General features: G+C 42.4%; 1 protein-coding gene across 1 annotated transcript in view; it reads right to left on the reverse strand.

Moving 5' to 3' along the window:
* The window catches only part of HPD (4-hydroxyphenylpyruvate dioxygenase), a 62,150-nt gene extending 46,450 nt beyond the window's left edge, over positions 1–15,700 (reverse strand). The window contains exons 1-5 of the mRNA XM_082271039.1: positions 15,679–15,700; positions 14,673–14,735; positions 4,811–4,915; positions 4,671–4,713; positions 1,889–1,971 (exon numbers count right to left, since the gene is read on the reverse strand). Coding sequence (XP_082127165.1) covers positions 1,889–1,971; positions 4,671–4,713; positions 4,811–4,891 — 207 coding nt within the window. The 5' untranslated portion in view covers positions 4,892–4,915; positions 14,673–14,735; positions 15,679–15,700. The remainder of the gene's footprint in view (positions 1–1,888; positions 1,972–4,670; positions 4,714–4,810; positions 4,916–14,672; positions 14,736–15,678) is intronic.
* Between the last annotated feature and the right edge of the window lie 11,442 nt (positions 15,701–27,142).

The following is a 27,142-nucleotide window of genomic DNA, read 5'->3' on the forward strand; positions in this document are numbered from 1 at the left end:
TAGATGTGCTCCTTTTAAATATTAACCATGTGAGTTGCTAAATGTTGTACCTTCATTAAATGTAACCATATTGCTACACTTAGAGGCGCCTCTCTTCTCTTTTATACACTGTAGCTCCTGCTGGAGTTTGCTTCTAATCTCCTTGTGGAGGCTGCCATTTGTGGATGGACATTTTATGGTTTCACAGCCTATCACATTGCTATAATCTTTTTTATATGGACTGAAGGACTTAGGCTCCATGTACACGGGACGTTGTTAAAAGTCCCTTTGAATGCTGGAATTTTTAGGACGTTTGAAACGTCTGTTCGGTCGCGTTTGTACCCGCGTTTAGCGGCGTTTGCGTTTAGAAGCGTTCCTAGAGGTCAAAAAAATTATTCCCCTTTAAAATGGAAAAACGCGAACTCTAAACGCGGGTCATCGCGTTCAGACGCGTTCGGACGCGTTTGTGCGTTTGAAACACCGGGAAACACATGTTCGTACGCAAATAATTGCGTTCTTAAAACAGTCCCTGAACGCAACTGCCTGCAAATGACTGTAAACGACCTGGTGTACATGGACAGATAAGATAAAATGTAGATGGGTTCAGGGGCTTCTGAAAAAAACGCCCAACTGCTCCTAAACGGCCATTTCCAACGTCCCGTGTACATGGAGCCTTAATCTCTTGTACTGCCCCCTTTGTGAATAAATGGTTGTGGAATGAATCATCTGAGTTTCCATTATTTCTTATGGGGGAATTTCACTTTGATATAAGAGGGCTTTGAATTACAAGCATGTTTTCGGAACGAATTATGCTTGCAATCCAATGTTTTACTGTATTACATAAGGCCAATTAAAAAAAAAGGATTTTTAATACAGAAATGTCTCTCATCTTCCTCTTGACAATAGTCCACAGATTCTCTATGGGGTTTAGGTCAGGCAAATGTTCTGGCCAATCAAGCACAGAGATACCATGCATTGGTACTGTGGAAAATGTAGCATTTTATTTGGAAATCAAGGTCCCAGAGTCTGGAGGAAGAGTTGCATTAGGTCCAGTGTGAAATTTCCACACTCTGTGATGATTTGGGGATCCATGTCATCTGCTGGTGTTGGGCCACTGTGTTTCATCAAGTCCAAAGTCAGCGCAGCCCTCTACCAGGAAATTCTAGAGCACTTCATGCTTCCCTCTGCTGACCAGCTTTATGGAGATGCTGATTTCATTTTCCAGCAGGACTTGGCACCTGCCCACACTACCAAAAGTACCAATACCTGGTTTACTGATCATGGTATCACTGTGCTTGATTGGCCAGAAAACTCATCTTACCTAAACCCCATAGAGAATCTGTGGGGTATTGTCAAGAGGAAGATGAGAGACACCAGACCCAACAATGCAGATGAGCTGAAAGCCACTATTAAGGAAACCTGGGCTTCCATAACACCTCAGCAGTGCCACAGGCTGATCGCCACCATGCCAAGCCGCATTGATGCAGTAATTCATGCAAAAGTAGCCCTGAACAAGTATTGAGTGCATACTATACTGTACATGGACACACTTTTCAGTAAGCCAACATTTCTGTATTAAAAATCCTTTTTTTTTTTTTTTTTTATTGGTCTTCTGTAATATTCTAATTTTCTGAGATACTGAATTTTGGATTTTCACTAGCTGTAAGCCATAATCATCAAAATTAAAAGAAAGAAATGCTTGACATATATCAATCTGTGTGTAACGCATCTACATAAAATATAAGTTTCACTTTTTGAATTAAATTACTGAAATACAGTAAATTAACTTTTTGATGATATTCTAGTTATGTGAGATGCCCCTGTATGTGTATCTTCTAAAGAATCATTTTTGCAGCTTTGTGCAATGCAACAAAAAAAAAAAAAACTGTCTAATATACACTATTGTCACCTGAACCAGAAAGTCACAGTCTTCAACTTCAAATGCTACATCTTTCACACCGTCCCCGTGCTTTTGCAAATGTTCTCCAAACTCTGTTTAAGTGGAAAAAAAAATAAAAAATCAAGCCAGTTAATAAGTAGATAGGATCATTTACACCTATATCACTTATAGAAATGCATTACTTAATGAAAAGAATGCTGATAGATACAAACATGATGCTGGTGCTGCAGTTAATCACTTAAGGACCGGAAGGTTTTACCTCCAATGACCAGGCCATTTTTTTGCGATACGGCACTACGTTACTTTAACTGACAATTGCGCAGTCGTGCGACGCCGTACCCATATAACATTTATTTCCTTTTTTTCCTACAAATAGGGCTTTCTTTTGGCTGTATTTTATCACCTCTGCTGTTTTGCGCTATAAGCAAAAAAATAGCGTCAATTCTGGAAAAAAAAAAACAATATTTTTTACTTTCTGCTTTAAAACATTCCCAATAAAAAAAAATAAAAAAAAATCAAATTTTCTCATCAATTTAGGCCAATATGTGTTCTGCCACATATTTTTGGTAAAAAAAAATCCCAATAAGTGTATATTGATTGGTTTGCGCAGAAGTTATTGCGTCTACAAACTAGGGGAAAGATCATCATTTTTATTTATTTACTTATTTTTTTACTAGTAATGGCGGCGATCAACGATTTTTTGTAGGATTGCGACATTGTGGCGGACAGATCGGACACCTGACACTTTTGGGGGGACCAGTGACATTACTACGGTAATCAGAGCTAAAATTATGCACTGTTACTGTACTAATGACACTGGCAGGGAAGGGGTTAACACCAGGGGCGATCAAAGGGTTAAATGTGTACCTAGGGGATGCTTTCTAACTGTGTGGGGGATTTACTGGTGAACACAGAGACCTGTGTTCCCAAATAGAAAGGAACAGAGGATCCCTGTGTTCATCACTGACAGAACAGCGGTTTACAGAGTGTACATCGGCAGACCGTCGTTCTGTCTCCGTGGGGAGCGATCGCGGGGGCCCGGTGGACATCGCGCCGCCGGACCCCCTAATTTACTCCCCCTCTAGCCAACCAGAGAGTTCCTCCGGCGGCACGCGCGCGCCCCCACTATCTGCTACATGAAACGACGTACAGGTTCGTAGCAGAGCTGACCTGCCGCAGTATAACTATGGCGGCTGGTCAGCAAGTGGTTAATGCCTACGTTTAGTTCAATTTATAGTAGTTTTAAAGTCTTTTTTTTTTAAATAAATAATAAACAGGTTTATATTTACCTGCTCTTTGCAATGGTTTTGCAAAGAGTGGCCCTGAACTTCCCTGAATCTGAGGACCCCTGCTTGCGCTTGGGGCTCCTTTTTTTCTATGTCTGTCCCCATAGCAAGCAGACTACTATGGGGGGGGGGGGGGTAGATTTGCGGGCTCTATAGACACACTCATCATGGTTCATCCGGGCCCCTGCTCCCTCCTCGCACCTAGCTGCACAGCAGACTGTAAAGCTAAAAATAGTAAAGGATGATGAAGGTTGGCTTCAGCTCGGTCCTCAACCCATAGAAGAGCCCCCTCTAATGTATTTTGCCCATGGGGGGCGGGGGGTCTTCCTCGGGTGGAGAATGTTAGAGAAATTAAGAATGTCTTTATAATCATTTATGTATAAGGCTGACTGTGACTCCATTTTGTTCTGCTTGAATACAATCTAACTGGTTTTAAATGCCCTATACTATATATGGTAATGGCTAGATTTCAGAGTTTTTAAGATGAAGCTTCTTCCCCTTTAAGGAAATGGCAATAAAAACAGACATTCCTCATTGTCCCGGGGGAAGGGTTAAGTCAGGATGTTTAACTGTATATAAATGTGCCAGCTAGCTTAAGAAGGCAGACAAGTCTCAGATAAGAAGCCAACTAGGCTAGCTATTGTGTATGGTGCCCTATAACACGGGTCACAGGCGGCTAGAACCGGTGGGTGAATATCTGGCAATCTCCTGTACTTGTCTCCTCGTATACAAGAAATAAATCTTTCCTTGTATCAGCTTGTGGTCTAAAGGTGATTTCCCTTACAGAGAACTGAGCTGAAGCCAATTCATATAATCTTATGTTGTAAAGCGCTGCGCAAACTGATGGCGCTATATATACCTGTATAATAATAATAACCTTATACTATTTTAGCTTTACAGTCTGCTGATTCTGTGCACAGCCAGATCGGTTTTAAGCTGAGTATGAGGAGACTTATATCCCTACCAGGCCAACACCATCATACAAAGTCACCAGCCACAGGACTTACCTTCTGGAGCATTAGAAAGGTACTGTTTTTTGTTTAGCCTACAAATCATTTCCTGCAGTGTACAGGTTTGGCGGGTGCAGATGTCTGCACACAGCTGTCATTCTCAGCTGCAGGAATCAGGAGATTCTTGCTGCTTGGATTCGCAGTGTGGCTAAACACCTGCGGGAATGCAACCCAAGATAAAATGATTCATGCTCATGTTTTTGTTGGGGGAAGAAGTTCAGTGGCTGGACCTACTTTCTAAATCTGACCTTTTTCTAGACCATTGTCATTGACCCTAGTATAGATTTATTTTGTATATTAACAAGAAAAACAATAAAAAAGATCAGAGAATATTTGTCCCAGGCCTAACCACAATTCAGATGACCAATATTCATGTATAAACATTATATACTGCATCTACAAGTTACCCTATTTTCTTTGAAATCTTGCTTGTGGATACAGACAAATGTGTCATGGAAGCTAAATACTGTGTAATAATAAAAATAACACATTTACCTTTATTTCCAGGAGTAAGAGGTGAAGTAAACACAAATATGATCTATAAAAAAAAACATAAAGGTTCATGAAATGATTATACCTACATGATCAGTATAGTATGAATAATGCTGGCATGGATAATGCACTGAGCCACATACCTTGTCTTGTTTGGCAACGTGATAAACCAACTCCCTACTACCGGTCTCTAGGCCCTTATAGGCCAGGGGCTCAAACCCCATTTTATTGCAATAAAACGAGGCAGCCTGTGGTAAAGACACAAGTAAAGCTATTAAGCACACTGGACGAGGACCTGCCAAGCAGCATTAAAACCTGCAGATATAATAATGTATATGTATGCGGTAAAGTAACTGTGGCACATACCTTTATGAGAAATGTCAGCTGTATATTTAAAGTGTAGAATAAAAAAATACAGAGGGCGTACCAGCCTAGCGCATTACCTTTGCAACAATGGTATTAACCACTTAAGCCCCAGCCCTATTTCAGACACTTTTTGTTTACAAGTTAAAATCAGTATTTTTTCCTAGAAAACTACTTAGAACCCCCAAACATTATATATATATATATTTTTTTAGCAAAGACTCTGGAGAATAAAATGTCGGTCATTGCAATATTTTTTGTCACGCGGTATTTGCGCAGTGGTCTTTAAAACGCAATTTTTTTGGAAAAATTTTGAAAAATCACATTTCACTGCTTTAAAAAAATACTAAACAGTAAAGTTAGCCCATTTTGTTTTGTATATTGTGAAAGATGATGTCACGCCGAGTAAATGGATACCCAACATGTTACGGTTTATTGCGCCCCCCTGTGGGATGGCGACAAACTACGGTCAATAGAGATCTCATTAGGCGACGCTTTAAATTTTTTTAACGGTTACCAGTTTAGAGTTAGAGTGTAACTCTTTTTTTTTTATTATTGCTCATGCTCTGGCGATCACGGCGATACCTCACATGTGTGGTTTGAACAGCGATTTCATTCGCGGCTCAACTTATCGTATACGTTTTTTTTTGTGCGCGAGCTAACGGTACATATATATATATACATATATATAAATAATTGAATTAGCCTGAAAATACATCTCGTTTGTGAGTATGATGTACAAATATTATTTTTTAATAAAATTGTTGCAAAGGTAATGCGCTAAGCTGGTGCGCCCACTGTCAAATGGCGGCGGAGTGGGGCAGCTCTCGTTCTGGGACGTCATATGATGGCGCCCCAAAATGTCCGCTCTCGCGTGCCCACGGGGGCACGCAGTGTGGCAATCGTGGCCGTGCCGTGCTCCTAGGACACGGCGTGACCCCGATCTTGGTAAAGAGCCAATGACTCTTTACCCATGTGATCGACTGTATCTAATCACAGCCGGTCACCTGTAAATGAGGAAGTGCCGTTTATCGGCTCTCCTCGCCTCACGCTGTCAGAGTGAGTGGCGAGGAGAGCGGATCAGCGGCTCCTCCTCAAAGGGGAGTCTAGGACAGGTAATCAGGGCACTGATCATCAGTGCCCTGATTACAGTAAATCAAAAAAACAGTGCCCACAATCAGTGCCCACAGTGCCCACAATAATTGCCCATAGTGCCCACATTCAGTGCCTGCTCATCTGTGCTGCCCAATGCCCATCATTGTCCATCAGTGCCGCCCATCATTGCCCATCAGTGCTGCCCATCAGTGCCGCCCATCAGTGCCGCCTATCAGTGCCCATCAATGCCACCTCTTAGTGCCCATCAGTGCTGCCTTTCAGTGCCGCCTAACAGTGCCCATCAGGGCCACCTCTCAGTGCCCATCAGTGCCGTCTTTCAGTGCCTATCAGTGCTGCATTTCAGTGCCCATCAGCGCCACCTATCAGTGCTCATCGGTGCTGCCTATCAGTGCCATCTATCAGTGCCCATCAGTGCGGCATATTAGTACCTCCTCATCAGTGACACCTCATCAGTGCCCATAAGTGCCACCTCATTACTGTCCATCAGTGCCGCGTCATCAGCGCACATGAAGGAGAAAAATTACTTTATATTCAAAATATACTGACAGAAAATAAGAAAAACTTTTTTTTTTTTTCCTGTCTTTTTTTTTTTTTTTTTTAGTAAGAAATAAAAAAAACCCAGCGGTGATTGAATACCACCAAAAGAAAGCTCTATTTGTGTGAAAGAAATGATAAATATTTAATATGGGTACAGTATAGCATGACCGCGCAATTGTCATTCAAAGTGTGACAGTGCTGAAATCTGAAAATTGGCCTGCGCAGGAAGGGGATGAAAGGCCCTGTAATGAAGTGGGTAAAGTGTATTTATGGTCTAAATGTAAAATCATATATTAATTTCCACATTGAATTTCAATTATTTCCACCTTACTCCTATTATTCTGAACAATCTTAAAGTGGGAGTAAACTCCCATGCATGAATTTTACCTATAGGTATGCCTATGATAAGGCTTACCTATAGGTACTGTAAACATGCACCATTTAGGAGATATTTACTGTACATGCATCAGTGACATCATAAACGCATGTGCTCTTAGGAATGGCCACCCAGGTTCCTGCATTGGAGTGACATCATTGCGACTCCAGCCACTCTCAAAGACGGAGTCCGCAAACCTGGAAGGAACCTGGAAGGAAGACTGGGGGGAAGATGGGTGTGCCTTCTGCGGTGACAGCGCGCTGCTGGAAGGCTTCGTTTTCAGGTAAGCTTTATATAATGTGCTAGTATGTGAAGCATACTAGCACATTATGACTTTGCCTTTCAGATTTAAAATAAAAACACCCAGTGGTGTACTACCACTTTAAAGTCTGTAAACTTACCTTGTGAAGCTCCTCACACATTTACTTGCTTGGATTCTGTGACACGTATTCCCTATGTCACAGAATGCACTGATGTGTCACAGAGTTCTGAACTACAGAGGTGCTGATAGGAGGAGTTTCAGGAGGCGGAGTCAGTACAGTATTCACTGCTTGTAGGCAGCAAGGTACCATGGGAGATATAGTACTTAGAAATTGAAAGTAAACAGCAGAGGAGAATCTGCAACGCATGGAGGGAATCCAGGAAGTTGTGGAAAGAGAAGGCCAACAGAGAGGCAGAACTCACAACATCATAGCTCCCAACTGTCCCTGATTTCGAGGGACTGTCTCTGATTTGGAACAAAGTCCCTCTGTGCCTCATTCCTCCTAATTTGTCCCTCATTTTAGTCTGATCTATATAGTTGTATATAATGCATTATTTATCTTTCAAAAGGTATTTCCCACTGCTAAACCTTTTATCCAATTTCTAAATTTCTGCATTTGTAAATTTCAAAAGCTAAAGCTCTTCTCCCTCTCTGCTCTGCGGCGCCGGCATCACTGGTGTGGGCACCCGGCTGTGACAGTTCCCAGCTGGGTACGCACTGCGCATGCGCGAGTTGCGCTACGCGTCGTGATTGGCCGACAATCTTCTGGGACCTCTGACATGTCCCAGAAGATTGCAGGGAGGGAGGGGGAGAGGAGAACTTCTGCTCAGGGCGCCACGGCGCTCTGAGCAGAAGTGGGAGCGGGTACATGTCAAAACTAGGCACCCGCTCCCCCCCCCCAAAAAAATGACCTGCCAAATGTGGCATGTCAGGGGGTTAGAACTACCTAAAGCGGAAGTTCCACTTTTGGGTGGAACTCCGCTTTAAGCAAGCTTATATTGGATTGTCAAAAGTGACAATTGTTTGTATTGCTATTACAATGTTGATGTTATAAAATGAAAGTGCATGCTGTGACAATTGAACTCCTTTAATACCATTGCAAAAAGTATATTAAAGCGGAACTGCAGTCTGCTCTCATAATTTGTAATAAAAACATATTTGCCATTCTGAAGCTTCCCTCCAACCACTTTGCATATTATTTTATATGCACTGTGATTCTGTATTTGCCAAATATGCTGCAGAAATCTCCCTCCACTAAGACTGGCTGCAGCCATTTTAACTGTGAGCAGCTAAAGCTGCTGCCTGTTCAATTCCTGGATTTACACAGACGCACACGCATACAGTATATTCTCCTCTCTTGATGAATACTACTGGCTCTCTGCAGTCTCCTGTTATCTCTGCCCTCATCCAGCCCCCTCCAGCTCTGCATGCCTCCTTGGCTCTCCAATGACTCTCTCTTCCTCATTCTCATTTTCTCTCTCTCGCTCTCTCTCATTTCTCTCTCTCTCTCATTTTCTCTCATTCTCTCTCTTGTTTTATCTCTCTCTCTCTCTCTCTCTCTCTCTCCCCCTCTCTCTCTCTCTCATTTCTCTCTGAGAGAGAGGGAGAATGAGAGAGAGAGAGAGGGGGGGGAGAAGAGTGAGAAGAAAGAGAGACAGAGAGAGAGAGAGCACTTCCTGCACTGAGATAAGCAACAGCACTAAGGATAAGCTTCTGAAACTTCATGCCCCTATACCTTGTAATGGGCAAAATCGCAAAGACAAACCAAGGAAAACTGAGACTACAAAGAAAGAAAGCCATAAAAAAGGAACAACTTAAGCAAAATCCAGAGACCCTGTTTGCTGACTTTTCCAGTAGTGAACACGGCAGAAAGATAACTAATTTGATATTACATACTGATACTGAAGCCTGGCATACAGATTTCTGTAAATTTTAAAAGAATATTACAAAAGGAGGTGTCTGCAAGGGCTGGCAGATCAAGGTCAGGGATGAGGAGGATAATTGTGCGATACTCCCCCTGAACATATATCACAATGGCACCAGGCACAGATGAAAAATTAGAAGAGTTTAAACAAGTCTTCCCACAAAGTAAAGATCAGGCCAAGGTCTTTAAGGATCTAAAATGTTCAATCAAATATCATGAGGAACAGATACCAAGAGATACATTGTCCAGAGACATGCCTGATGTCCCCTCACCCATTGTGCTCAGAGATTGCTTATCTCAACTCAAGAGAGACTTTATACAATTCAAAGAACAGCTTCAAAGACAATTAAGTGACAAAAATGTAAATGACCAGCTGAGGGAAGAGCTGAACACACTGAAATATCAACACAAATCTATACTAGAATAAATCCTATCTACAATGCAACAGCTACAACAAGAAAACACTCAACTGAGGGAAGAGATAATGACACTAAAATCACAAGGGAAAGATCAACAACCAAGAAAAAGAATCAAAGGCTATGATCTGCACAGACAAAGTACCCATCAGCAAACAACAGACTAGTGAAACTCATTAACTTCCAAAAATGACCATTACAAAGCCCAACAATAGCCAAGACAATTCTAATAATCCGGAAACCACAAACAAACCTTCATCAAACCACAAGAACAGGCAATATACTCCTGAAATAGTTTTAATAATAGACTCAAATGGGAAATACCTTAAAGCGGAGTTCCACCCTCGGAAATTTTTTTTAAATAAAAATACCCCCGGGACAATCAGGGCTAGTGCATTCCACAATGGCTAGCCTCTGATCTGTCCCGGGTTGCACTTACCTGCAAGAAGAAATACTTACCTTGAAAATGTATTGTCCAGCGCTGCCATCTCAGGTGTGGGCAGCTTGAAACCAGCGCTATCCTCTTCTGTGTCCTCTTCTGTCTTCTTCGGTCCCATGATGCACTGCACCGGCCCCGCCGTCACTTCGGGTGCCGCAGCGTCATCCCTGCACAGCTTCTGGGCATGCCCAGAATCTGTTTGGCAAGGTATGACGGCGCCTGCACTGGAACTGACGTCGGGGCCGGTGCAGGCGAATTGATTCCTGGGAGCGATGAAGTTCAGCTCCCAGGAATCAATGCAAGCCAGGAAGTGACGAATCGCCGTGGCCGCCGAGGGGAGGAAGAAGAAGTAAGGTAAGTATATTTTCTTGTAAACCAGGTAAGTAAAAAAAAAAAAATTGCGATTATCCATTTGTTTTTCAGGTGACCCGGAGCAAGAAGATGGAGGTAAGTATAATTTTAGGGTGGAACTCCGCTTTAACACTAAATGGCTCTTCCCAGGAACAAGAGTCTCCAAAATTCACTGTTCAACAATTGAACAGGCAATAGAAGTCACCAACGACCCATATTTCACTAACCCCAAACATATCATCATACACACAGGCATCAAAAAACCCACAAGGAACAGCAGGAAGTTATCATGGACAAATTATTACAACTAACAGAGACTGCACAACATCATTTTCCACAGTCCAAAGAAGTAAGTTCTGTTCTACCTTCTTCCAAGGAGAGATATCTCGAACAACAGAACCCAGCAAATCAACACAGAGCTGGCAGACAAAACCAGGTCAATACCTTCCATTCACCTGTCACAACATCATTTTATAATGCCCCAACACCTCTATGACAACAAACATCTGAACAAACAAGGGGTCAGTCTCCTGGCGAGAGAACAGAGATGAACAAGAAGAAATAATTTAACGGAAAACAGGAGAATAAAAAGAAAAGGGGTTAATTAACCCCTTTTATTTATGGGGTAGTGACAGGTACAGTTAGCTTAGCATAAGTATTATAGGATTAGGGATATTAATAGGGAGTTTATGCCGGTTAGCTCATCCTTGATGCTGATTGGCTGTTTATGGTACTAGCTGCCCCTGTATCCAGGTAGATTAGGCTCTTTACCTGCTGCATCCTGTTTTTCCCGCCTGTTTTTCCTCATCCAGGATTGGTCCAGAGCCTTCCTTCAGCCTCACTTAAGCTGTCTCTCACTGACTGGACTTCAGTTCGCCTCAGGAAGCCGAAGTCGAGCGGTTCCCCACCCCCCCTCCCTTATTTGTCGCGGTCAGTTTATTATTTTAGGGTCACCTTTGCATGCTGCAAAGGAGGACGTTTATTCTTGTGATTGAATGTTTTAAGTTCGTATGGATAATTATTCTGAAGTTTGAATTTTGCTGGTGGCAACCTGGGTCGTGGTGACTGGGTTGTTTTATGATGTTTTGTATTAATATTTGAAAAGTTATTGGTTAATTTTAATAAATAATAAACGGCCGCGGCCTCTTCAATTTCCAACCTTAAATTATTGTGGTGTCATTTATTTATCTTAGTTTAAGTTATTTAGTTATCCGAGAAATCCTGTCTACTACCCCATAAAGACAACAGTGCAAAAAGCTCCAAGACCATCCAGCAGACAAGAATCCAGCATCAGAAAGCATCAAAGGCTGAAGGATTTAAGCAAACAGTAACACAAGGTAGGACTACTACTAGAACAGCAACAGCAAACAGACAAATATAAATAAAAATTAAAATATCTTTTATCACTACCCTGCATCAAAACATTCACAGACAGACACAATTACAAGACCCCAAACCCCACCACTAACTCAATAAAACACACTAAAGGGAAAAACAGGGCAACAAAGATGGCAAGAATGGAGGAAACCACCCACCCCACGAAGGACACCAAAACGACTAAAAAGCAGAGAAATGGAGGAGATAAGATCCCTCCTCAGCACAGTATGCAATATACTAATGTGACTGAGCTCAAAAAGCACAAAAGACAGAGACAACCACCCGTAATCCAGTTTGTCCCAGGAAATGTACCCATTGCAAGGTATATAACTACAAAATGACATCTTTAGTAATTAGTAGCTGGAACATTCAGGGTCTGAATGCTTCAGCCTTCGTATCCAAAGTAAATGATCCATTTTTCAAACAAAGACTACGTGAGCCAGACATACAAATCCTCCTGGAAACATGGACTCAGGCACAGGACAAACCAATAGTACCTATTGGCTATAGGGAATTCTCTGGCCCCGCACAAAAGGATAAAAACATCAAACAGGGTCGGTGCTCAGGAGGAATACTAGTCTGGTATAAGGAGGAGCTACATAACAACATCAATGCAATCAAAAAAGGAGAGAGCCACATCAGGATAAGAATAAGTAGCTCCATCCTTGCCTCTCAGTCTAATATCTACCTGTGTGCAGCATACAGAGTCCCCATATTTCAGACCAGATATCTATGAGGTCCTACAAAGTGAGATAATCCACTTCCAATCCCTGGGACAAGTGCTCATTTTTGGAGACCTCAATGCTAGAACAAGAAGGGAAAGGGGCTATACAAGTTCTGATGGCAACACCCACATACTGGGCCCTGCAAATTATGGTCACAAGTTGATACAGATACAAAGAAACAGCTATGAAAGTACAATCAACAAAAATGGAAGAAAATTGCTGAATCTGTGCCGCAGTCTGGGGCTCTACATCCTCAATGGCCGTACCAAGGGAGACTCTCTGGGAAGATACACGTTAAACTCCCACGTAGGCAGCAGTGTGGTAGGCTATGCCATCACAGATATGAACCCTGCTCTCATCAATGCATTTACAGTCACCCCACAAACACACCTGTCAGACCACAACCATGCTAATAATGCTATATATTAAATCTCCAATTAACCATCTCCGAAATTCCACCAGGCTTCTCTCTGCAACCTGCCACCATCATTTAAATGGTCCAAACAGTCCGCCACAAAATACAGAGAGGTAGCTGACAGACCTGACATCAAAAAGCATCTCGAAATCTTTCATAACAACACCTATGAGGTAAGCCCACGAGGTGTGAACAAGGCAGCAAAGGACTTCCATAAAATACTATACACCATAGCAGAAACAGCCCAGCTGAAAAAAGCCAACTGTTAGAAAACATTTAACAAACAATCCAATAAATTGTTTGACAAAGAATTCAAAGCATTAAGGAACACCTTACGTACAGCCTCCAATAACAAACACAGAGACCCCGACAACAGCAACCTAAGGATAGCCCATGGCATCCTTCAGAAAGAATACAAACAAATCCTTAAAGAGAAAAAGCAAAACTTCATTTCCAACAACCTTCAACAGTTAGAAGAGGCACTTCAGGAAAATTCTTTCTTGGAAATATGGAAGAATATTGGCTCAGCAACCAGGAAAAACAACCTCCACATCAAAAATGGCGACATCTGGCTCCTTTACTACTGCACAGACAGACCTACAAGGCCAGGGAGAGCAGATTGTGCCAGCAATGGGACCAGGGGGTCCTGGAGGATGAGGACCACTTCCTGCTACAGTGCCCTAAGTACTAATCAGTGAGGGGCACTGTAGCAGTGGGGAGAGAGAGAATGAGAGAAAGATAGAGAATGAGAGGGAGAGAGAATGGGAGGGAGAGAGAGAGAATGAGAGAGAGAGAGAATGGGAGAGAGAGAGAGAGAGAGAGAATGAGAGAGAGAGAGAGAGAGAGAGAGAGAGAGAGAGAATGGGAGGGAGAGAGAGAGAGAGAGAATGGGAGAGAGAGAGAAAAGGGGGGAGAGAGAATGGGAGAGAGAGAGAGAGAGAATGGGAGGGAGGGAGGGAGGGAGAGATAGAGAGAGAGAATGGGAGAGAGAGAGAATGGAAAAGAGAGAGAGAATGGGGGAGAGAGAGAATGGGGGAGAGAGAGAGAGAATGGGAGAGAGAGAATGGAAAAGAGAGAGAGAGAATGGGAGGGAGGGAGGGAGGGAGGGAGGGAGGGAGGGAGAGAGAGAGAGAGAATTAAAAAGAGAGAGAGAGAGAGAGAGAGAGAGAGAGAGAGAGAATGGAAACGAGAGAGAGAGAGAGGAGGAGAGAGAGAGCATTGCCAACTGCTTTGGCAATGCTAAAACGTATTTGGTCCTGCCAATAAAGCTTATTTGAATTGAATTGAGAGAGAGAGAGAGGGAGAGAAAGAGAGAGAATTTCTGTATTCTAAAACACAACTAACGTACATTATTTGTAGTCAATGTACCTGTTGAGTTTTACTTTTTTACTGAATGTTTTCAATAAAAATAATTTGAAAAGAATATAATTTATTGTCTAGAAAAGTAGGACACCATAGTCACTATTTTCACATTGCCATCGTGGCCTTAAGAAACCTATGTGACACATCCCAGGATCTTCCAGAGTGTGATCAAAATGTGTTCTTACTGAAGAACCAGATGTGGCAAATGCCATAATTGAGAACAGATTGTCAGGGACATCAGACCCTCCCCTCCACTAACCAATCACAGGCTGACAATAAGATTATGCTGCAAGCATTGCAAATACGTCTTTTATCTTCAGTTACAACACAGAACTGGCTTACCTGTTTTGCGTTGCTCACCCACAGTGTTATGGAATGAAATCTCAGAAATCGTCCATGTTCATGCTGGGCACAGAAGGGAATGGTAGTATTAGTCAAACTGTTTCAATCATTGGCATCATAAACAAAGAAACTATCAATGCATGATCGCCTTTATAAAACACATTGAGAGATTCATTTGCAATCTGAAACCAAAAAGGTTGCAACCACAATGGTGCCCTGTGAATAACCCAGGAGATAAATTCCCCTTCAGATTACCTGTACTCTAATGCCCCGTACACACGTGCAGATTATCTGCAGACTTTTGTCTGCAGACTTACCAAAACCATATAATATGAGGTCAAACCTAAACACTTTCAATTTGTATGCAATCCGGCAGGCACTTGCACTACATAGAAAAGGTAAGTCTGCAGACAAAAGTCTGCAGATAATCTGCACGTGTGTATGGGGCATTATATTCCTGATTCGGAAGTTACTATAAATAGCAGCATAGAAGGAGTCCAATCATGGTGATCACCTCCCTATTTTATTCTATATTTTAAATATGCCAGAATTTAATCTTATCCAATAAAATAAACTGTATTTCATCAGTAACGAATTTCAAATAATTTTAAATAATCAAATTCTCCTCCCAATATTTCATAAGCAACAGGTGAACAGTGATGATTTAGTAGCTATACCAAAAGTGAGATATTGTAATAATTAAAGTAGACAAACACAAAATATGTTGTAAAGGTAAGCATGCAAAAACAAATATATTTAATCACTTTTCTAAATTAAAGTAAACAAAATACACAAAATAACACCTAATCACAAACTAGAAATTGTGTATATATATATATATATATATATATATATATATATATATATATACATATATATATATATATACCTGTGTATATATATATATATATATATATATATAATTTGTTCTTTACTCATTCTAATTTGTGATTACTAAATATATAGTTGATTAATTTATCATATAGCATAATTGTGCCTTTTATACCTTTTCTCCTTTGTCTGTATATGATGTCTACAAAAAAAGATAAAAAATAGTATACACGTCACAAGGTGTAATGACAAACGCTTTCTAATTAATATAAGCATGTAAGTGTAGTTAGCAGTGTGGAAGTGTAAAATGTGGTGTCTTACCATAGTGAGAAGATTGTGCGCTGTCAGTGAAGAGATCCTGCACTATGTGGGTTGTAATGCTGGACACATCTCATATAGGACTCTAAGATGGGACATCCCTCCTGTGCTCCTCCTCATTCTGTGTAATACCAGCAAACATTATTCCTGCACATGATGTCTCAGTTGCATAATTTCATTTTGCTTTCAAAGAGTACAAATAACAGCACAAACATAAAACACACAGTACACATAACATAGTATAAAGTGGAGCATTGACATGATATTCATCTAGAGATTGTTTGGACCTACTATACATGTATGATCAGAGATGTATAGTAACTAAGTAGAACTACTTCACTACTGTACTTAAGTACTGAAAGGCGGTATCTGTACTTTCCTGGAGTAGAATTTTTTTCTCCTACTTCCACTTTTACTTCACTACATTTTTTCGATGATTTCAATACTTCTACTCCAATATTTTTTTTTTGTGCTGCATAGTTACTCGTTACAATTATAAAAATTACCACTGCCAGAACAGTAGATGGCAGGTTTCATGAAGCTCAAAACGTGTATTATCAGCGCATACGAAAATAAATGCTACTGTATGTATAAATAAAAGCTGCATTTGAAATAATAAAAAACAATATGATGTTCAAACTTTTGACTTCTTTCTTTAATAACTACATAACACAGTACTTGTACTTTTACTTTTAGTACTTGAGTAGCAATTTTTTTTCAAAACTACTGGTACTTTTACTTTCAGTACTTGAGTAGCAAAATTTAAAAAAAAAACTACTTGCAATACTTAAGTACAAAAAATGTTGAATACTTTAGTACTTCTACTCAAGTCAATTTTTGATCAAGCACTTCCGCTTCTACTCAAGTCCCTTTTTGATCGAGCACTTGTACTTTTACTCAAGTATGGGTTTCGAGTACTTTATACAACTCTGTGTATGAGAAGAAAATGGTCGTACACCACCTCGGAATCCAATGAAGAAAAATTATTTTATTCACTCGAATGGTACGAGGTACAGCAGGGTAGGACAGTAGACGCGTTTCACACAAATGCTGTTGTGATAATCACCTAGCATTTGTGTGAAACGCGTCTACTGTCCTACCCTGCTGTACCTCGTACCATTCGAGTGAATAAAATAATTTTTCTTCATTGGATTCCGTGGTTGTCGGAGTCGGTTGTCGGAAGCACCATACTAACAAGCTGAAAATCGGCGGATCGGTCGGCGGACGAAAATTCCCGGCCGAATTTTGACGCGTGTGTACGAGGCTTTAGTTCCCCTTTACATACACTCTCTGGCCACTTTATTAGGTACACCTGTTTAATTGCTTGGTAACACAAATCGCTAATCAGCCAATTTGTTTCAATCACATGGCAGCAACTCAGTGCATTTAGGCATCTAGACGTGGTGGAGACGACTTGCCGAAGTTCAAACTGAGCATCAGAATGGGAAGGAAAGGACATTTAAGTGACTTTGAATGTGGCATGGTTGTTGTTTGCAGAAGGGCTGCCCTGAGACTTTAAAAAAAACTGCTGATCTACTGGGATTTTCACTTACAACCATCTCTCAAGTTTACAGAGAATGGTCTGAAAAAGAGAAAATATCTAGAGAGCGGCAGTTGTGTGGAGGAAAATGCATTGTTGATGTCAAGAGGTCAGAGGAGAATGGGCAGACTGGTTCGAGATGATAGAAAGGCAACAGTAACTTCAAATAACCCCTCGTTACAACCAAGGTGTGCAGAATACCATCTCTGAATGCAAAAACATTGAACCTTGAAGCAGATGGGCTACAGCAGCAGAAGCTGACTTCTGTCAGCTAAGAACAGCAAACTGAGGCTACATTTCGCACAGGCTCACCAAAATTGGACAATAGAAGATTGGAAAAACCTGCCTGGTCTGATGAGTCTCAATTTCAGCTTCAGCATTCAGATAACAGGGTCAGAATTTGGTGTAAATAACATGAAAGCATGGATCCATCCTGTCTTGTATCAACAGTTCAGGCTGGTGGTATAATGGTGTGGGGGATATTTTCTTGGCACACTTTGGGGCCCTTAGTACCAATTGAGCATTGTTTAAGTGCCACGGCCTACCTGAGTATTGTTACTGACCATGTCCATCCCTTTATGACTACAGTGCACCCATCTTCTGATGGCTCCTTCCAGCAGGATAATGCACCGTGTTACACAGCTCAAATCATCTCACCACTGGTTTCTTCAACATGACAGTGAGGTCACTGTACTCCAATGGCCTCCACACTCACCACATCTCAATCCAATAGAGCACCTTTGGGATGTAGTGGAATACGAGATTTGCATCATGGATGTGCAGCCGAAAAATCTGCAGCAAATGCATGATGCTATCATGTAACTATGGACAAAGCAAGGTCCATAAAGACATGGATTGGGGGGTTTGGAGTGGAGGAACTTGACTGGCCTGCACATCAACCTGATAGAACACCTTTGGGATGAATTAGACTGGAGACTGCGAACCGGGCCTTCTCGTCCAACATCAGTGCCTGACCTCACCAATGAGCTTCTGGAAGAATGGTCAAACATTCCCATAGACACTCCTAAACGTTGTGGACAGCCTTCCCAGAAGAGTTGAAGCTGTTATACAGTAGATCGCTCCTTTCATGGACAAATTCAGACATAGGAGGGCAGAAGTCAAACCTTTTACATAGAGGAATTGTTCAAATTCCTGTTGGGCACTGAGGAGATTTCCTTTCACCTCATGTTCTGTAGGCCCAACACCAGCAAGAATTCTCTCCAAAGTAAAGGAAAATTCCCTCTTAAGCTATTGTTACTGGAACGGGTGTCCCTATTGAAAGCTTTTTCCTCTATTCCTGTTCTAGTAAAAAACAAAACATTTTGGATTTTCTCTCACTTTTATTCCCAGTGACAATGGTCACCAGGACGCCTCCAGCTGGGATAGAGACGGCAATAAAAACCTGACAGAGTTCATAAGCTCATACCTTCACTTTCAATGACTAAACACAAACTAGTTTTCTTTATATTTGTGACTACCACAATTCTTCAAGACATCAATAAATTGATCACAAAGTCTCATTTTTTATCCGTAAAAATAACAAACATGTTATACTTACCTCCTGTGTGCAGATGGTTTTGCACAGGGAAGCCCAGATCTTCCTCTTTTCAGGTCCCTCTTTGGCTCTCCTGGCCCCTCCCTCCTGTTGAGTGCCCCCACAGCAAGCAGCTTGCTATGGGGGCACCCGAGCCGAGCTGCAGCTCCATGTATCTATTCAGACATGCCCCTCCGTCTCCTGATTGGCTGACTGACTGTGATTGACAGCAGCAGGAGCCAATAGCGCCGCTGCTGTGTCTCAGCCAATCAGGAAGAAGAGTCCCGGAGAGCCGAGGCATTCATGGACATCGCTGGATAGAGGGGGGGGGCTCAGGTAAGTATTAGGGGGGCTGAGGGGGGGCTGCTGCACACAGAATTCCCTTAATTTACAGAGATTTATTCTCACTTCCTGTTTGGATATGGGACAGGAAGTGAAGGGAAACCTCCACAATGGGACACAGATGGTGAAAGAAAATCTGATAGAGGTTATTACCCTCCTTTGCTCTATCCAAAATGAAAAAAAAAGTTTTGCCTATAGTTCTACTTTAAGGGTTCACAGACAAAAAATATTATATAGTTCAGTCAATTCAGAAGTAAAGAAACTGTCTACTGGACGAACAATTACTTTACAATCACTTTAAGCCTAGGACACGCTAGTATTTTTTTTTCATTCAACCCAGCGGGCTAAATGAAAAATAACTGACAGCTCAGGTTGGAGCCACTGTACTGTGTAAAATAAAAGTCTGGTGCGCTTAATAATGAAGTGTCACTCTCAAATGTGTGAAAATATGAACAATTGTAAACCAAATCAATAGACAATGTTAACAAAGTACTCAAATGTCTATAATAAATACCACGTGAGGTGAAAACTGTGTGTATTAATATGCATTTACATAAATTCCCACGACAATTGGAAATGTGCAAAATTTCCCAAAGGGGTGTGCAAAAGTTCCAGGTGCAAATATCTAAAGTCCAAAACTTAAACGGTGACAAAAGCACGTGAAGAGTCCAAATGATATGGTGCAGATAAAATTAGGAGTGATGCTTCAAACGACAACCACGTGTCAGATATTATCTGATCTCCCATCACCTGTTCAGGTTTGCTTCTTACCTCACATGGTATTTATTTGAGTACTTTGTTAACATTGTCTATTGATTTGGTTTACAATTGTTCATATTTTCACACATTTGAGAGTGACACTTCATTATTTAGCGCACCAGACTTTTATTTTACACTATTCATATTTCCAATATTTGGATCTTTGGTTGCAGCTTACATTTATTTATCAGCGCACCCTTTACACACTTTTTGGAGCCGCTGTACTAACTATGCAATGTTAGTACAGAGATCTCCCCTGCTGTTCTATTGTGTTCTGACAGGGGGATGCCCCCCCCCCGCCAGAACACTCCAGTCAACGCTCTCAGCTTAGGTGTGCACCTCAACGCTCAAGCACAGATGTGTGTGTATATGTGTATTTATACTGACTGTGTCAGTAGAGCAGTGGAAAGTGTCAGTAGAGCAGGGATTTGTGTTAGTAGGGCAGTGGATGGTGTCAGTAGTTTTTATTTTTATAATTTTTTTTTTAATTAATTTTTTACAAATTTTTTAGGAGCCCCGTTAAGGGGCTTTGGTGAAATATCAGGGGTTTAAACAGGAGGAATCTGCCTCACACAGGTTGATTAGGGTGTGCCCAGGCACACCTGGTACGCCCTGTGTGCACATCTATGGCTCTCAGGCATTGGCTTAGAGTGCTGATTAGCAGATCTTTTTCAGTCATACCCCTTCGACAAAAATGGGCTTCTGTCAGACCAGCTGCAGTAGACACGGGCCATATGTTGGCCGGTTTCTATTGAACCGGCCGATGCTGCCTGACTGTCAGGACCCAGACTTGAACCTGGGACCTCCATTGTGCCTGGCAATGACTCTATTTACTGAGCCATCTGGAATGCTGGATAGCTCCCTGGACAAATCCTTGAATGATCCTGCCATGAATCTTTATTGCCTTGAACCTTGAACCCTTTGCTCCTCCCATGAACTTCCTGATTTAAGCCATGTCTCTGCACTTTCTGGTTGCCAGAATATTGTGCCTTCACCAGCGATTATCTCGCTTGTCTCTCCTGCTGCCGTCCGTATCTTCGCTACCATTCGTTATCAACACTTGGCTTGTTCCTCAACTACGCTTCTGCCTAATCCTAACCTGCAACTACTCGTTACCGATCTTTGGCTACTCCTAGACTACACTTCTGTTTAATCCCAACCTGCTATATCTGCTACTGGACCCTGGCTTGCTCACCTCCTGGCGGGGCGATCCTGAGGACCGAGACCTGGTACTAACATGCAACAAAATCCATCTCCACCATCAGGAGCACTTGTGAACACTGGTTAGTACTTAGATTCCGCACCTCAGATGAGCCTGCATCATCTGCGAGAGTGACCTGCCTGTGTTCCTATCCAGCTGGTTCCTGTATAAGCTGCTATAGCTACTGATCTTAAAGCCTGACCCCAGATCTTGACACTGATATTTGGCCCGTGTGTACTAGGCTTAAAAGTAGGATCTCAATGGATATTTCATGACATCTAAAGGAATGGGCAGGTCACTATTACCTCTATAACACATAAGGACACCTAAATGATGACCAATGTGTTGGGTGGGCAATATCTACCTTCCTACTACCCACTCCCCAATATTCTTTTTATATCCCCCCGGTGTGTATAGAACCATCAGAAAAAATAAATTGATAATACACACATAACTGCTATTATTTGGAGTAGAGAAGAATATATAGTCTAGGACAGTGGTCTCCAAACTTTGGTCCAGGGGCTAGATGTGACCATTTGCTTGCCCTAATCTGGTCCTTTGGACACTATTTCTCCCACTGTCACCAATAATGATGGGGCACCATTCCTCCTTCTGACACAAACGGGGGACAATTCCTCCCACTGATACCAACAATTGGGCACTATTGCTCCCACTGATACCAACAACGGGGTACTATTCCTTCCACTAAAACAAATGATGGGGCATTGCTTACTTCAACTGATGATGGGGCGTTTTCTACTCTCACTGGTCATATTCTGGGCCCCCCTAAAGCCATAAGGACAGTAAACTGGCCCTTTGTTTAAAAGGTTGGAGTTCCTATGTCTAGGAGAAGCCAATCCAGAGAAAACATCAGATCCACAAGAGGACCTTCAGGCAAGAGAAACAAAAACTGACTCTACAAATGCCAATGTAAAGCTGCCAGAAAACAGCAGTAGGAGCACAAGATCTGTTTGCATAGTAAAGCTTCATCAACATCTTGATTTATAAATATACATTGTGTTTGAAGTTTTGAACTTGCTTTCTATATTTTACTTTTATATCACAATAGCAAAATTGTGCCCATTGGGATGAGGAGGGTTCCTTCAAACATTCCTAGTAGCATTTTTGAGCCTGTAAGGACTGGTCTCCAAACCCTCCCCACTCCTGCCCCAATTGGATTCCATTGGTTAAAAATGGGTGGGGGGAATTGATTCCCATGCAGCTGCAATTTTTTAAAAAGGTGAACTTTTTCCTGCATTTCCCACACCAACTGCATGAGTGTGATCCAAGCCTTAGATCTACCAACAACTATTTAGGTCAAGGGCCTGCTTGATTGGATACAAAGTGATTCGACAGACTAGGTAGGTCCCTAATGTAGAACAAACTTGGTGCCGCACCAGGCGAACTATCAAAGCCTCTAGCCAAAGGATAGACTAGGTAGGTCCCTAATGTAGAACAAACTTAATGCCGCACCAGGTGAACCATCAAAGCCTCTTTGCTGCAAGTATGGCTCAAGGGTGCTGCACAGCTCGTCCATAGGCCCTGGAAGAACAAAAAGTTCAGAATTTGCTGCACTCCTCAATATCTTTATTGTAGTATAAAAATCATATCACAGGCATAGCAGGAACAATAAAAGGTAATGCGTTTTGCGCTATATACAGCACTTACTCAAGCCTCCGGGAGGATTGTTCTTGAAAATATCGAGGAGTGCAGCAAATTCCAGACTTTGTTCTTCCACTAGGCATGTCCTCATATTACATAGTTTTGGTAAAACTAAATGTAATTGAGCTAAGATTGTATGGTCAGATTGTAACATGCATGGTGACTGTAAGATGTATTTGTCTCCTATGATTATCAGCTCCATCTAGCGGCCATAATGTGGTATTTTCCCAATTCACTTTATGTGAATTGGGAAAAAGCAATTTTTCAGCAAAATTACGTGTACATTAGTTTACACAGAATGAATGTACACGTAATTTTGCTGAAAAATTGCTTTAGAAATAGACACCTTCATCTCACAACAAAATCTAAAGGGAATGCTGGTTAGGATGGTAGCACACAGGGAATTAATGATATGTGCCTGGAACTGTACACAATGGGGGTGGGGGTTGTTATTTAGCCTGCTTTGTTATAGGATGAGTAAAAATATCAAAGGTCCTGGAACTTTGTGTGAGACATGTTGTATTATTATGTGTTGTATTATTATGTATTATGTATTATTATGTATTATAATTATTATTATTATGTATTATTATGAGTAAAATATCTTGGCATCCTAAGGCTTAACACGTTTCATGGATCACAGTCCACTTCATCAGAAGCTTGATGCAACGTGAGATCTAAAAAATGTAGGTATGAAAAATGTATAATAAATACCTTCCTGGCAGGGGAGGAGAAAAAAGAAGAGATCTAGGGGGAAAAAAAATGTAGGTATTTACAGGTCTGCTCAAGAAAAAAACAGCATATAAATGGGGAATGGGGGTGTCCGACGACCCAGGGTTGAAGCAGGAGAACCTATACAGGCCAAAGGAAGCAGTCAAAGGGCAGGCCAGCTTTCCAAGGTGCAATCCATGGAATGTAGGGGAAAATAAAGGCACGTCTAGCCCATATATATCTAAAAAATATATTACATGTGTATATATTTTTTTCTTCTTTGTTCTAGGATGGCAAATGTCATATCAATTTACATACATATCATTAAAACAAAAAACCTGACTTCCGGTTCCGGCGCCAGATGTGAAGAAGCAGGAAGTGGCGGCTCCGGACCCCTCGGCTTACAAAATCAGCCTAAACACCCGATCGGTGAGCCTGCGACATCCCCCTCCTCCTCTGCATTAACGGGGAGACTCTAATGTACAAGTTCCTGGTGCACGGCTCCATTACCGCCGCTCCCGCCACCCGCACAGACGGAGCTCCAGCCGACGGCCCTGTAAGCAAGATGGCGGAGGGCGCGGCTCAGTCTCTCACTAGTCACCCTCCTGTGCCCGGATCTCTGCTCTCAACGGCCCCCCCTGACTCTTCTGGTGTGGTGACGCCTGACCAGTATACCGGCATCACACAGGCTGTAGCTGCACTGCTATCGCCAACTATTACTGAGGCAGTGGATAGAGCAATGGCAGCAGGGATAGCTCAAATACGTAAAGACATTGGTGAGCACGCCATGCGGCTCACTGAACTAGAAAGCAGAGTGGCCTCCTTCCATCAGGAGAAACAATTTAAGCAAACCCAGCAGTACTTACTTGAAAAAGTGGATGACCTGGAAAATAGGTCGCGCAGAAATAACCTGCGCATAATAGGCCTCCCGGAATCCTTTGGTGCTGATTCCTTGATGGACATATGTGTTCAACGTATCCCTCAAGCCCTGGGACTTACCAACATATGTTTCGCCGAAAGGGTACACCGTGTGGGCCCCCCCATCTAACGAATGGCGTAGCCCTCGTCCGGTAATAGTGAAGTACCTGAACTTCGTGGACAGAAACAACTTGATGAAGTCGTACCGTAACTCTAAATCGCTGCAAATTGACGGCCACAAATTGCTGATGTTTGCGGATTACTCTCAGGAGGTTTCCAGATGCCGTTAGGCCCTGCAACCTATCTGCAATGCTCTATACCAGCAGGGCATCAAATTCACTCTTGCTTACCCAGCAACACTACGGTTCACGGATACCTCAGGTCAGTCCAAATCTTTCACCCATCCAGACGAGGCCTGGGATTACCTTAATTGATTCCTTCGTCTACCAATGGATACCTCTACACCACCCATGCAAGTCTCCTTCAGACACCAACATCCCAGGGACCACTGCAGTCCTCGCAAGGATCCGGCCAATAAGCTGCGGCTCACAGATCTTTCCGGGAAATTCGTACCGAACTAACCATTTTCCATCTCTAGTCCTGATTGACTCTTTGCTGGCAACTGATTAGGTATCTCCAACACACTTTGTTTTTCTTGTAAAAGGTAGGAGCGCCCGCTTTCATGCCTTTCACGTTCCTTAATAACACTCGGCCTTGGAGCGAGCGGGCCTCTCCTCACACTATGGTTAGCATTCAGTGTGGCTACCATTTGTCTCTACACCCCCTGTACCGTGATAAGCTGGCTACTCCTTCTACTTTTCAAGGTTCTATCCCCTGCAAATGTTTTTATGATTGATTTCTGTTATGCTTTTCTCCTCTGCCTACCTCTTACCAGGGTGCTGCCGAGGTCTGCTTACCCACCTACAGCGGAGATCTCTCGTTCTGCCAAAATGGATCTGAACATTGAGAATATTTCACCGACTACACCTAACACGTGAGGGGGGTGGCGGGCACGCCGCTCGGGTTTGGGTCTGTCACTCCCAGGTAGCGCTGCTGTAGGCGGTTGGTCACATGTGGGAAGAAGTGAAGTGCACGCTTCCTCGGACACGCAAGTGTCATGTTACAGTTGTATATTGTCTTATTGTATTATTATTATTTGTGAAAGTTTTGCCAACCCACCCTTCACCCCTTCCTTTCCCCCTGTTTCAACTCTCGGTACACCTCTTCTCACCATTTTATCTGACTCTTATTTACGCGGCTTCACCCATTCACTCACGATCATTTTTACAATCTCTGGCACTTCACCTCCCATTGTTATATCCCAATGGTTAGGATTATATCATGGAATGTGAAAGGCCTTCATTCCCCACATAAACGCATGGCAGTCCTTCGCCACCTGAAAAGGTTGAAAACCGACATAGCGGTGTTACAGGAGGCCCACCTCCCAGAACAAGATTATGACCGAATGCCTAAACTATAGGTGGGCAAAGTTTTCGGCTCACCCGCACTTAAGGGGAAAGCCGGTGTCCTACTTCTAGTTCACAAAAACTTTCCGGGCACGGTCGTATCGTCTCATACAGACTCGGACAGTAGGTTCCTGGCGGTCAAATTCTCCTCTGGCCAAAAGGAATGGGTACTTGCCACAGCATACCCCCCAAATTCCCCGACTAAAAAATACTTTCAGGATTTGACCTCCCATCTGGCCCCACATATTCACGCCCCACTAATTTTAGCAGGGGACTTCAATGCAGTCATGGACGCTAGGGAGGATAAATCTCGCCCATTAATCTCCACACCCACACACTGGTCCTCTAACCCCAGCCATCTCTCAAATTTTGCTGAACACATCCATCTCACAGACGTTTGGAGATTGCTACACCCGGACAGAAGGGAGTTCACATTCTTTTCCAACCCACATAACTCCCTATCCCGTATTGATTACTTTTTCGCCAATTTGTCCACACAGCCCCTGATCACGGACTCGACCATTCACGAACTTGCTATATCTGACCATGCCCCTATCTCGTTAGACCTTCTTGACCCATCTCCTAAACCCCCAGTGAGTGGTTGGAGATTCCCCTCTTTTTTGAACCTACCAATTAACGTTAAGCCTCTGACCAACAGGTCTCGGAACACGGCCTTCTAAAGCCTATTTCTTCCTAGCCATAAATTAGACAACATGGGTGTTATTTTTCTGTTGTTGCATATTGTTATGGTTGTTGCGTAAGTTTTTGTTGTTGCATATGGTGCTCATGATCACTTGGGTTGGCATCCTCCCCCATCCCCCCCTCCTCCCTCCCCCCTCCCTACACCCATTCCCACCATCCCCCCCCCCCACCCCCATGTTGACGCAACATTCGGATTTCTTGGGTTTGACATTCTGTCTCATTGTGTATCCCACATACTCGTCATTCGATGTAGGACTCTGAGGCTAATTTGTCTCTCCTTGTACATCATTACCATTGTTGTTACAATTCCTTTGTTTTCTGAATTGTTGCATATTATGTTGTATCTGTTCTTATGCTGAAAACCTTAATAAAATTTTGTTTAAAAAAAAAAAAAAAGGGTTGTGGCACCTCCTTACACTAAATTTGCGTAACACATTCCACTAATCTTCTATATTATACAGTGCTAATAAAAGTGTTCATTGGCAT

The sequence above is a fragment of the Pelophylax lessonae genome (genome assembly GCF_965119305.1).
Source record: "Pelophylax lessonae genome assembly, chromosome: 1".
Classification (NCBI taxonomy): domain Eukaryota; kingdom Metazoa; phylum Chordata; class Amphibia; order Anura; family Ranidae; genus Pelophylax; species Pelophylax lessonae.